This window comes from Zerene cesonia, chromosome Z (assembly GCF_012273895.1).
Source record: "Zerene cesonia ecotype Mississippi chromosome Z, Zerene_cesonia_1.1, whole genome shotgun sequence".
In the NCBI taxonomy this organism is placed as follows: Eukaryota; Metazoa; Arthropoda; class Insecta; order Lepidoptera; family Pieridae; genus Zerene; species Zerene cesonia.
In genome coordinates this window covers 5,059,646-5,073,516 of record NC_052122.1, presented here as the reverse complement: position 1 = coordinate 5,073,516, position 13,871 = coordinate 5,059,646, and the positions used below count along the sequence as shown (strand labels likewise).

Genomic DNA, 13,871 nt, shown 5'->3' with positions numbered 1-13,871 from the left:
CACGCACATTTAAAAAATTATCTCACTTCATTATTGGGAGAGGAGAGGATTGAATCTCCCGAAATAGCAGCTGAAGAAGTGAAAAGGGTCGAAAAAAATACGCTTTACATGAAGACGACTAAGAATATGAATTGCTCAAATCAACAATTTTTACTTGCAAACACATAAACAAGTATAACGAGTATTACAAAACACATTTTATGTTTGAACTGCCGCGACGCGACACCCATCGAAAGATAGATTGACGGACGTGAAGTCTTGATGAAGATTGAAACATCTGATGATAATAGATACTGCGGATTGTGAACTTGTAATGTATATTGTATATGACCTTTGAGAACTAATAATTTATATGGTCGACATCTTAAGCGCTAATGCAAGTTTGGTTTGTTATGGTGTTGGTATTCTGGAGGCATGCTTTGTTCGCCTACAGTGAATAACACTTCAGGGTATAGTAAAGGTTCTACAGCAACGGATCATTATATTTAAAAGAAAATCGTGTTAGTTGCACCACTTGTAAGTCAAGGAAAACACAACGGGATGATTATCTTTTTTTTGGATTATAAAAAAAATTGTATACTTTTTCTTCTCCCTAAAACCTGTTGGCTTTCCTAAGTTAATAAATACATAATTAATAATCTATTCAACAATGCTTTGCTTATAGTTTGATTGATTTATTATATGTTTGATTGAATTATTTGCTTTCAAATCTGAATTTGCTAATATCTCAGGAAATACTGGTTCGATATAAAAAAAAAAATATGTTGATAGCCCATTTGTGAAGGAAGACTATGTTAATATATATCGCAAACTCGTAAATTGTATATATGTATTTGCATAGTTTTCACACAAAATCTACTGAATCGATTTAAAAAATTCTTTCACCATTACAAAGCTGCCTGCATCTTTACTGTGTGATATAGACTATATATGTACTTCGGGCAATGCCGGGGCAGACCACTTGTAAAATATATATCATCATGTACGACGTGTGTGAAACTACAGAGCACAGCTAGTTCAGTAGCTGTTCTATGTAAGTGCATACACATTATGCAGTTAAATGAAATATTATATTTCCGAGAAACTGCTTTCTTTACAAAATATGGAGTTGGCGACGTAACGCTGTTTTCATAGAAAACATAATATACCAGTGTCAGATCCTTTGAAATTCAAAGTAGCGTGTGTTGATCATGAAATTGCAGTATAAGGACTTGTTGTTACCTTTTACGGCTTACGTATGAAATTGTATGAAGCGATATCAGGAAAATATGAGAGCAAGTATTGATAACTCTGATATTCGTTGTTGCTTTGATATCAATGAATTAAATCTGTACAATTTTCAAGATGCACATTTTCATAAACATGCGTTGTCAACTGTTTTGTATAATGTGAATTCATTTAACGATTGAGATTTGTAGAATCTAGTAATTGTAAATGATTACCGTTGCGTTTGTCTGGTTTCTAAGTAGGCTAGAAATAAATCTATGTAATGCAGTTAAATACCTGTATCTGTTGCTATGCTATAATTTATTAAATTTGTGGAAGATTCTAAACCTCCTCATTAAAAGAAAATAAATTAAAAAATTGATTTGTCGGCCATCTTGAATTTAAAATTTAATATAGTATAGTGTTTTTCGAGTCTTGCCTTTTCATTTAATAACCATATTGATAGAGTTGTAAAAAATAATGAATCTGCCGCTTAGGTAGATACATAGGTAGAAGTATATGGTATAGATAGGAAACACCGCATGGAAAATGGTTTTCAAATAATAAAATTAAAAAAAACGTAAATCGTTCCATGCATTAGAGAACCTTCTATGCCACAGACAGACAAACATTGACATAAAACTTACGAACTTACGTCACCACACAGCATTACATCTAATTCTCGGATTTATTACATAACTCAGAGGTATATTCACTTTTCATCATGGTAAAGCAAAAAATAATACTCTTTATTCAATTACTGCAACGTAGTTTAAAGAACAATGTAGTAAATTGTTAAAGGGAGAATTCATATATCGTTTTTGTAAACAAACAATAAATGAAAACATATTTTCAATTTCCACACGCCACGGCGCGCTGTCGAAAATGCGTCCAATAAACGTTTCGTGGTGCTTGTACATCACATGTGATTTATTTTGCTGTCCGGCGTGACGAAGCCATATCAAAGTTACCACGTTACGTGAGCATAACAATGTGTTGTCGAAATGTGCATCACGAAGGTGCATTTCCTCGTCTAGACAAAAGGAATACCTGCTTTGTCCTTTGATCGATCTGTTCATATTACACTCTAATGCGTTTCATTACGAGATTATAATGTATCTTTAGGACATATAACACCTACAAGTAAAACATCGGTGGAAGCGGAGATTTTCATAAATAACGCTCAATTACTTAAAACATGGCCATATTTTGTCATTGATCTTTTTATGAAAATTTATAAGAAAAGATTATAAACACGTGCTGATCATTTTTGTCGCAAGACTTTATGTGAAATGGTATTTTTATTTGAATTTCATCGAATATGTGACGCGTATGAATGGGTTGGTGCTCAATCGAGAATAAAATAAAGTATTTTGTTGTCAAAAGCCGCTCGACCAATATGCAATGAAATTTACTCTTGGTCCAGTCGTGTGAAAGATTTTGATTGGAAATTCGATTTGAGGCTGTTGAACTACGCAAAATGCAAAATACTTGGAAACCAAACTGTAACTAAGTATCATGTTGCTTTTCCTGTTGCATGCTCGTCCATCAATTTAGTTTGTGAAACGTATTTCTATATTGTAGTAGCAACCTACCTTGCTATTTTCCTGTTAAGTTTATTATTATTAAATTGAATTGACATAATACTGTATTGATTGTATACACATCCGTATATCTTTTGTCTACTTCCCGAGTCGAGTGAGCAATGTTAATTGTAAAGGAGGGGAATAATAGAGGTCTTTTGGTATAACCAATGGCGCTTCGTTTGTTTTAAAACTTCAATTTATTTTTGTATGAAAACGATGCTCGTTTACGGAAGACCTCTCGTATAAGGCATTGAATATGTAATGTAAAATAAATAAACCGTTTATTATATTTTAGCCCAACTGGCTCCGCACAAAAGAATTTTGGGATCGAACTTTTGAGGAGCGATATGAGAAGATCAAAAACGATAGTCGTCGTCCGAGATTAAAGGTAAATATTTTATCGTCTCCATTTATTGTGTATATCATTATTTTTGCTAATAGTTTACAATTTAATTTAATTAAACGTAAATATGTAAAAGGAAGTCATCTTGTTATTTCACCACATATAATACAAGGACAGCTGAACAGATGTTAATGCTTTAGTTGGAAGAAAGCAAAGCACAGCCGGTACCTTTATTTAGTAATAGCATGTTATATTAAATTTTGCTTGGAACTGCTCGAAACCATTGCAAAAAAAAACAAGAAAACTATATATATAGTATGTCATAGTATTTTATGCTTAACATATCTATGCGGGGATGTATAGGTAATTTTTGAAAAATGATTTTACGACAACGACTTATCGATTTTGAAGTCCGAGGTTCTCACTACTGAGTCACCAGTGCTTACTACTTGTTAAAAAATTATTATTTGAGAATAATAATATAATTAATCGTACATTAGCTCTTATCAAACACTACATCAATCAATTGATCTTACTATGTTAACTTCTAATAAATAGTCCATCTAATCCCTCTAAACAATAAAATACAATCAATAAAATGTGCTTCAAATCCTTTCAGAGTCGTTTATATCTAAACATATAATTTTACTTTATTTTTTCTTATTATATTCTTATACTTGTACATTACTCCATAAAATACATTTAAAGTGATTATTCATTACTGCTAGAAATATCTTCGCTTAAACGATCGTTTTCTATTTATTTTTCTTACTCCTAGCATACGTTTGGTTATAAAAATACCAAAACATTAATCTTTGTCACGGAACATGTTTCAAGCTTTCAGTATTAAAGTAATATATGTTTGATGATATATTTACATAACAGTTTTACAAACAAAACTTGCAAAATAGTAAACTGAATGTTTATGTCGTTTGATGGCTGAAACCCTTTAGGCGTTTGGCCAGGTAATGAAAACGGACGAATTTCGAAGCTAGGTGCAACAAATTGCATGTATTCCTGTGAACACTTTGAAGCCCGTGTCGATATCGTAGCCCGAAGGTGTTGTCAGATACAGGAGAATTGAATTACTGATGGACTCCGCTGCAGCAACTCTGTAGCGGCCCCTATCGCAGTGACGTTTATCCAATAAAGTTTCATCACCCAATAATTTCTGCGTACCATTAATAGGTATTAGGGACTATGAGTTTAGATTTTTTTAATAATAGTTAATGTGTCCTAAGGGCCTGTTAAAAGTACTTACTGACTATGTTTATCCTATTAATTTAAAACTGAAGAGTTTTCTTGTTAGTAGACGCTTATCACGGCATCTACTGGAACGATTTCTAATATTCTTTCAACATTGGATAAGTACGTGATCCTCAAGTGATGTTTTGCTTTATATGTACCACGGACGAAATGGGGACAATAACTTATCTTAAAATATTTATTTTTACAATGTTACCAGGTATTCGTCGTGCCTCACTCGCATAATGACCCGGGCTGGCTAAATACCTTCGAGCAATACTTCGAAACCAAGACGAAAAACATACTCAATAACATCGTCACGAAACTAAATCAGTATCCCAATATGACGTTTATATGGACTGAGATATCGTTTTTGAACGCTTGGTGGGAACGGTCCCATCCCGTCAAACAAAAGGTAAGTTAGTGGATTAAGAAAGCTTATCAATGAAACGTGAGAGCATTACTAATATGTTCTATATAATCAATATAGCATGTGAGTGGACAAAGTACTTTTAAGTTATGTTTTCTAAACTATTCAATAAAATGCACTGACTGTTGCCTCCAAGGAAATCTTAGCATTAGGTATATTATTGTAATAAAACATTAGGTATATTGTTATAAGTATAAATCTATACGTTACAATTGAGAAGCAATAATAAATATTTTAACAGGAATAAAATTAATAAAGTGATAAGAAAATTCAATTCTTTCAGTCTCCAGATACTTCTTATCATAATTAACTTTTTGCAGTATTTAAATATAAATTTAACTGGTAGAGAAAAATCCCTACCATCCAAATGCTCATATATACATTAGAAACCTATGATGTAAACAACTTACCTGTTTAGAAGCAAGCCGCCCCTAGACGAGTTCGAAATCGCATTATTAAACGTCTAGTATGGTTTAATTGACCTTAGTCTGTAGACGGGGTTTGGAGCTTGCTCTTTTGAAATTTCACTTCATTTTATTTTGATCGTAAAACGATTCTCAAACAACGCGAAGAAAAATATTTAATGAATGTATAGCATAAATAAAGGGAATTGGAAAAACAAACCAGTCAAATGAATAAATTAATAATAATGTGAGAGAAATTAAAAATATAAGTAAGATAAGCAAGTATATCTTATATATAAAATTCTCGTGTCACAATGTTAGTTCTATACTCCTCCGAAACGGCTTGACCGATTCCTCTGAAATTTGGTAAGCATATTGGGTAGGTCTGAGAATCGGCTAACATCTATTTTTCACACCCCTAAATGATAAGAGTAAGGCAGAACAGCGTTTGCCGGGTGCAGCTAGTTGTATATAATTTAATAATCGCAATTGTATGATTTCTCATTAGTTAAATGAAATAACACTATTAACAGCAAATAATATTAACAAATTCATTCAAAAATGTTTCTAAAAAAAAATCAATTTGCTCTTTACAATATAAACCATGTGAATATGTTCTATATGTACTATCGATCTTTATATATTCGATATTTGTTAACTCAGTATGCAAGCATTTGTTGTTTTATTTTTTAAATTGCTACTAAAATATATAACGAGACCAGGTTGCCTGGCAGAGATTGCTGTTAAGCAATAAGGCCGCCTCTTGTACAAACGATGCCTTTTTTATGTTTATTGTATTCTTGCTGTTTTTGTCCAAGTTTGTGCAATAAAGCATTAAAAATAAATAAATAACGAGAGTTAACCAGTATCAGTGTGCAACTCAAATTACTTGTGCAATTGAATCACAATAACGTGTTGCGCTAACATCCCATTAATAGTCTGTAATTTCTTATCCACGTTAAGTCCAAGAAAATACAAGCTTGAATTTAACATCGTTCGTGTATACGTCATTCCTGTTCAAATGCATTTGCAAAATCCATTTTTCAAGCACTAGCTGACATCTCACTTAACTGAAATTTGGTATACTGTGTAACTGCTCTGGAACTATTTTAATCGTATACATGAGTGCAATGGTACAAATAAAGGTCTGGTGCATTTTTTGTTGAATTAATGAATCCTTATTTTGGATCCAGAATTCGAAATACACGGACAATGGTATAATTTATGTATCATTGTGTTTGTCCATGTTATGTTAAGGCAATTAATTAATTAACCTACACGTTTGTTTTACAGGCCTTCAAGAAATTGGTAAAAGAAGGTAGAGTAGAAATCACAACGGGAGGCTGGGTGATGCCTGATGAAGCATGTACTCATATATACTCATTAATAGATCAGTTTATTGAAGGTATGTTTGTTCAACTGCTTTTAGACACGCCGTTTTATTGCGAAATACTAAAACGTATGTTTTAATCTACAGGTCACGTGTGGGTCAAAGCCAATCTTGGTGTAACTCCAAAAGTTGGTTGGTCGATAGATCCATTTGGCCACGGAGCTACTGTGCCGTATCTGCTAGATAAAAGCGGTTTAGAAGGTGCTATCATACAAAGGATACATTACGCTTGGAAACAGTGGTTCGCGCAGAAACAAATTGAAGAATTTTATTGGATGCCCGGCTTTTCATCAAATAAACCATCCCTAGTTATTCACAACCAACCCTTTGATATTTATTCTATTAAGAGCACATGTGGTCCCCATCCTGCTATATGTCTCAGTTTTGATTTCAGGAAAATTCCTGGTGAATACTCGGAATATACGGCGAAGCATGAGGACATCACAGAACAAAACCTGCACAGTAAGTCCAAGACCCTCATGGAAGAATATGACCGAATCGGTTCGCTCACCACACATAACGTTGTGCTCGTGCCTTTGGGTGACGACTTTAGATACGACTATAGCATTGAATTCGACGCCCAGTACGTCAATTATATGAAAATGTTCAATTATATCAACAAACACAAGGACCTATTTGACGCCGAGGTATCATTCGGAACACCTGTTGATTACTTCAATGCTGTAAAGGAGAGACATGGCAACATACCCACATTACGTGGAGATTTCTTCGTGTACTCTGATATTTTCAGTGAAGGTAAACCAGCTTATTGGTCCGGTTATTATACTACAAGACCTTATATAAAAATTGTTGCAAGGCAGTTTGAACATCATCTCCGGGCTGCAGAGATATTATTTACTCTCGTATCAAATTTCCTTAGGCAATCCAACAAGCACATGTTCGAATCATCAGAGCGAAAACTGGAAAAATATTACGAACAATTGATCACAGCTCGACGAAATTTAGGCCTTTTTCAACACCACGATGCTATCACTGGAACTTCTAAAGCCAGCGTCATGTATGACTACGGTACAAAATTGTTTACAAGTTTGTACCATTGCATTCGCTTGCAAGAAGCTGCTCTCACCACCCTCATGATACCTGATAGTAAACTTCACACACAGAGCATTCTACAGAGTGAACTAGAATGGGAAACGTATGGAAAACAACCTAGAAAGATGCTAGTATCGGTCGTCGATAAAAAGAAAGTTATTCTTTTCAATCCTCTGGCAGAGAAAAGGACTGAAGTCATAACGCTGAGATCAAATACGACTAACGTCCGAGTCTATGATACACATAATGAAAAATATGTTCAATATCAAATAACGCCCAATATTGATATACATGACAATGGGAAATTTGCAATAAGCGACATTAACTTTGATGTAATGTTTGTAGCAACTCTAGAAGGTTTCAGTGTTGTGACTTACAATCTCGAAGAATTCGCGAACCATTCTACGCACTGCGTAATATTTTGTAACAATTGCACTGAACAAAAGTCTGATCCAGAAAAACCAAATAATTTTGTTATTAAAAAAATGATGCCTGGAAACATACAGCTAGAGAATGAGGTTATGAAATTACTCGTCGACCGTAACACTGGGTTTTTAAGACAAGTATATAGAAAAGACATTCGCAAGAAAAATATTGTTGATATTCAGTTTGGTGCATATCAAAGTGCTCAAAGGCATTCTGGTGCCTATTTATTCATGCCGGATTATGATCCACCTGAGAAAGACGTATTAGGCCCATATACGAAAGCAAATAATATGCAAGATGAAAATGTCATTATTGTGTCGGGACCAATTTCTACTGAGATCACTACCATGTATTTGCCTTTCTTAGTTCATACGCTCAGAATTTATAATGTTGACGATCAAGCCCTTTCACGTGGAATTTTTATTGAGACAATAGTCGATTACGAGAGTCCTCCAAAAAATAGGGATACAGAATTATATATGCGAATACAAACGAATTTACAAAACGGAGAGATCCCGGAATTTTACACTGATCAAAACGGTTTTCAATATCAAAAAAGAGTGAAAGTGGATAAATTGGGCATCGAAGCAAACTATTATCCGATCACAACTATGGCTTGGATACAGGATGATGAAACAAGACTGACTTTGATTACAAATCATGCTCAAGGGGCCGCTGCCTTTGAACCCGGTCGACTGGAAGTTATGATGGACCGTAGAACACTATATGACGATTTCAGAGGAATAGGTGAAGGTGTCGTTGACAATAAGCCTACCGTGTTCACGAATTGGTTGCTATTGGAACCCATAAATACTCTGAGAACTAAAAGAGATACCTATCAGCAAGATTCCGGCCCATTCCAAAAGAGGAGATTTAATATAGAACAAAAGCCGCCCGTTTATGAGCTGCCTTCACAAACTGCTGATTATTTGAGTAGGACTCTCAACTATCCCGTGAACGCCTATGTAGTCGATACAAGTGAAGTCGGTGAAATTGAAGTAAAGGAACATCAATCATTTTTGACAAATTTCCCGAGCGGAATTCACGTTGTATCTATGCGTACTATCACTGACGAAGTCTTGGAACAGTTTCCGAGCAATTCCTGCTTTATGGTACTACATAGACCTGGTTTTAGTTGTGATGTTGGGAATACTTCGCCTAAGACAAATGCCCGATTTACGACTGATACTAAATTTAATGGACTTTTAGTTAACAACCTGGTTTCGGTCAGCTTGACCGGCCTTAAAACTTATAAGAATCTTAGTAGTTTAGCTAATATAACTTTAGAGCCGATGGAAATTAAGACGTATCGAGTAAGGTTTTAAAGACTAGCTTGAAATAGTAATAATACAATTATTATAAAGTTTTGGTGACCTCTTTTTGTCGCCTATGACTTATACATAGAAAGACTTATAAATCTACGCATTTAGGCTAAGACCAGTTATTGATCTGATATTATCTATCAATTACTTTGATATTAGAGTCATCGTTAAGAGGAATCCAGAAAATAAATTAGGTAGGCATCCAGTCAGTCGATTTTTATCGGCATCTTTGAATGTTTAACAAGTTGAAATTGTATAGTTTTAATGTAAAATTAAATTTTTTTATAGCGTATTTAATGAGAGATGCAATTCTCTACGGCTTTGCAAGATGACATCTTTTTAATCGATTATGACACGCTTTTTTTTTTTAAGAATGATTTTCAGTACATATATGCACTATTTATTCATAATAAAACAAGTCTCGATTTAGAAATATCTACCTCAGGACCAAATAATGTAACTTTATAAAGGATTCAAAATCTTTTAAATAATTTATTTATAGTCATTATTTCTATCTTTTCCTGTTTTGAATTAAATTACATGCCATCATTTGGCGCAATGTATTACTAATTTACAATCGCAAGTTATAACTAAACATTTTTGACATATTTATTGTAGATGAGATAATAATAATATTAAGGAACAGTCTCGTATTTAAAGATAGGGTAATCTGGATCTCGTATACTAACTTATTTCAGTTGTGATATTATATTCGAATGTACAGTATGCGCTTGAATGCTCATTTAATTTAACAAGTGATAAATTCACTAACGGAATGCATTGCTCTTTTTTACATAGCTACCATGTTAGCATTAAATAGTTAATCTTTGACTACAGTTAAATAATACTTAACACGATGTTTTCTGTTCCAATTAAATAATCTAAACTGAATGTCTAGGAATAATATAGGACAACTTATGTGAATTTGAACTTCTTATAATAATATTTGTATATATAATTTATATTTTTGTATATATTGTGTTACGTAAAACTTAAGTACAATTATTTGAGTCAGTTAAATTTAATGTTTATTTAATTTATTTGTAATTACAAATGAACACGATAGATTTTGTTTGTAATTATTTGTGATATTTAAACAAACGCTCTTGATACTAATTTTGTTAAAGATGATTATTTAGCTTTATTTATTTTACATAATTTTAATATAATGATTATTAAAGGCTTGGTTGTATTTAAGCACGTAGCGTTAAGAGTTTATGTACAATCCGTTCACGAATCAAGTAGACGAAATAAAACCATCAATTATTATCCATTAATCTTTGTTTGATTTACAGTATATGTCCACAAACCAATACAATATACTAATCATCAAAAATTCTCATTAATTCAAATACCACAATAATTTGTTAAAATTTATTTATTAAAATATTATGATCCATCTTATCGATGTTCTAACAGTAGAGCTTAATAATAAAATCAACCATTAATATTTTCGTCATTTCTTCTTTATTCTACTGGCTATCCATTCAAGGCCGAGGTGCAAACTGAAATCAAATTTGAAAATCCATTAATAATTTACGGCTAGTAGCGATTTCCTTTATACTCATATCAAAATTGTTTATTTTGTTATTCAAATTGGGCAAGTGGTCAAATTATTGACAAATTCAGCTTACCCTTCTCCAGTTAGAGCACAGCATGCTTGGATATGCCAAGGGTGATGTTTTATAGATGTTAAATTCAGTTGTTCAGAAATTTCAGCAGCTGTCATAGATCCTTTTACATCCTGTTACAGAAGTATTATAGTTAAAAATCTTAAATTATCATCTTTATTAAGAATTTTAGATAAATAGTCCATGATGTCACCTAATTAAAAATATAATGTATAATCATAGCCTATATGGCTTCTATTCAACATTGTACAAATTTTTACATGTTATTAACATGTTGCTAACTGTTGGCCTCCATTTGCCTGGGTTTACAATACAAAATTTCAATTTTGAACATTTTTTTATCCTCATACAAACACATGTATATCCTATAAACCTCAAATGATGAAAATCTATTCAAATTTTGTTAATTCTTAGATGTTTGCCCTTTTTATTGAATACTAATTGGACATTTTACAAGTTTAAATTAAATTAAAAATGATAACTATGTTACAAAAGATTGTATTATCATTTTAAATCCTTTGAATTAATAATTATTGTATAGACTATAGATTCATTTAGATCATATCTCCTTTATTTTACTTTCCTCAATGAGATAGTTTCATATAAATATTCATCAAAATATATATAAATACTTTTTTAACTGTTAACCTGCATATAACTATACAATATATATAATTACCTGTTTATTAGCATATACAAGGAGACAAGCCTTGCTCAACTCCTCATGTGTCAACATTCTATGAAGCTCTTCGCGACTTATGCTTAATCTCTGGCGATCAGTTGAGTCTATGACCATTATTACAAACTAAAACAAGGAGAAATGTTATAAGATTATTATATCAAGTTCTATACTTTTATATGATATGCAACATTTGTTAGCATGAAAGAAAACATTTCTGAGAATGCAGAAAGAGTATCATGTTTGTATAAAAGGGCTGATAAGGGCTTTAATCATCAAGATTGAAGAACATCATTGAAGTCAGAGTTAGGTTAAATATACTAATGTCAATCGGCTACGGTTGTATAAAGGAAATAGACGCAATAATTATTCTTATAATTAGCATAAACCAAATTCATTTTGCAAAGCAGTTTATTAACTACATGTCGCAAATGCTGGAATTAAATAAGAAGAGATATTGCAATTGCAGTATTTGAATAATACAGTTCTTGAATAAATTTATTTATTATAAAAAAAACCTTAAATTTTATTACAATAAATTATCCAAAAAATGTTTAGTAGAACGGAATAGTAAATATTTATATCTGATGCATAGTGATACAATCATGATTTTTATTCAATGTTACATAAGAAAAAATTACATAATTACTTAAATACATTAACTAACTGTTCGCTTATGCTTAGCTCCATCTAGTCAGAGGTAATTCACAGGCAAGTGAGATGATACATTGAAGTTAGAAGTAGTCTATATCAATTACTAGCCTTTTAACTATATTAATAATTTATTTATTTAGACATTATAACCATATTAAGATATCTCTTAGTTGCAATGAAGAAGAAAGACAAACAAATACTTTCACATTTTTAATATAAGTAGAATAATCATGGCAGCTAAAGAAATAAAAACATTAGAACTATATAAAACCACTTAAAAAAATATTCATTAAATCATGATAATTTAATTGACACTACCTCACTGTTAGTGTAATATGTATTCCAGGCAGAGCGCAAACTTTGTTGTCCACCAAGATCCCACATTACAAAACGTAGATTTTTCCACACTACTTCTTCAACATTAGACCCAATAGTAGGCCGTGTATGAACAGCCTCTCCCAGGAGTAACTGATACAGTATTGTTGTTTTTCCCGCATTGTCAAGACCCACTAGCACCAACTTATGTTCTGAAAATTGTTATGTATGTATTTGAAATTTTAAAACCTTGGATGACTTGATGATACTAATAAATTCACTGATAAGTTAATATCTGTGTATTATTATATCTTAGTTTTAGGCTCTTCTCAAGTTATCTTATCTTAAAATACGTATGTAGCAATTTTTAAATAATGAAGCAATATGTCAGTAACTTACCTTCATTGCCAAATAAACTCCAAATTTTCGATATAAGAAGACCCATGGTAATATTTATTATTTAATGGAAGAAAATTAACACGTTTTATTTACAACAACATTTTCCAAAACTATAAATTACATAAAATGTATTTGATCTAATAACAAAACTATACAACGTTTACAATAAAATTTAGTTTAAACAACATTGTTAAAGCTCATATTCACTTTGATTTGTAAAAAAATATGTTACACGTCGTCCTTTCCTTACTTTTGCTGCAAGTGAAGGTATGTAAGTAGTACAGCTACACTGTAGGTACTTATTCAATATTTGCCATTTAGTTACGTTACTTAATTTTAAAAGTAGGTCAAAGACAATATATCTTATTGAAATACACTTGTCGTCAAACTCTCCTGAACATAAACCCTAATTTTGATTTAGAACAATTACTTTTACATCTAAATTATTAACATTTTTATAACTATTTGACAAGACTTGGAACATAGAAGGTACTCAACAATGAACAAGTACGAATTGCATCTCGAAGTTGCTACTTGCCAGGTTAAAATAATGTTAACATAATAAAGTAAATCCACGAAAAGAGAAGTGAAGTACTGTCAAATTGTTTTTACTCGATACAAAACATAAAGAGACCGCTTTAATTATTATAATTTAAATAATCCTTTAATTAAATGGTTTGTTTTCGCTTTCCAACTTAGAATGGTTTAGTAATATTTAAATAGTATGTGTTTATTTCATTCTATAATTGCTCAAAATTATGAGCCATGAATTAATAATCATATATTTT

At 31.9% G+C, this 13,871-nt stretch overlaps 2 protein-coding genes across 2 annotated transcripts in view; one reads left to right on the top strand and one right to left on the bottom strand.

Annotated features, from left to right (window-relative positions):
• Positions 1-10,675, top strand: part of LOC119835404 (alpha-mannosidase 2) — a 66,580-nt gene extending 55,905 nt beyond the window's left edge. Inside the window, exons 5-8 of the mRNA XM_038360171.1 lie at positions 3,088-3,180; positions 4,601-4,795; positions 6,508-6,619; positions 6,692-10,675. Of these exons, the coding sequence (XP_038216099.1) occupies positions 3,088-3,180; positions 4,601-4,795; positions 6,508-6,619; positions 6,692-9,408 (3,117 nt within the window). The 3' untranslated portion in view covers positions 9,409-10,675. The remainder of the gene's footprint in view (positions 1-3,087; positions 3,181-4,600; positions 4,796-6,507; positions 6,620-6,691) is intronic.
• Positions 10,673-13,601, bottom strand: LOC119835406 (ADP-ribosylation factor-like protein 5B). Its single transcript, XM_038360172.1, has 5 exons — positions 13,084-13,601; positions 12,688-12,896; positions 11,716-11,841; positions 11,040-11,149; positions 10,673-10,910 (listed from the first exon to the last, which is right to left on the bottom strand). Exons 1-5 carry the CDS (start codon positions 13,127-13,129, stop codon positions 10,862-10,864), a joined length of 540 nt encoding a protein of 179 aa, XP_038216100.1. The 5' UTR covers positions 13,130-13,601; the 3' UTR covers positions 10,673-10,861.
• Between the last annotated feature and the right edge of the window lie 270 nt (positions 13,602-13,871).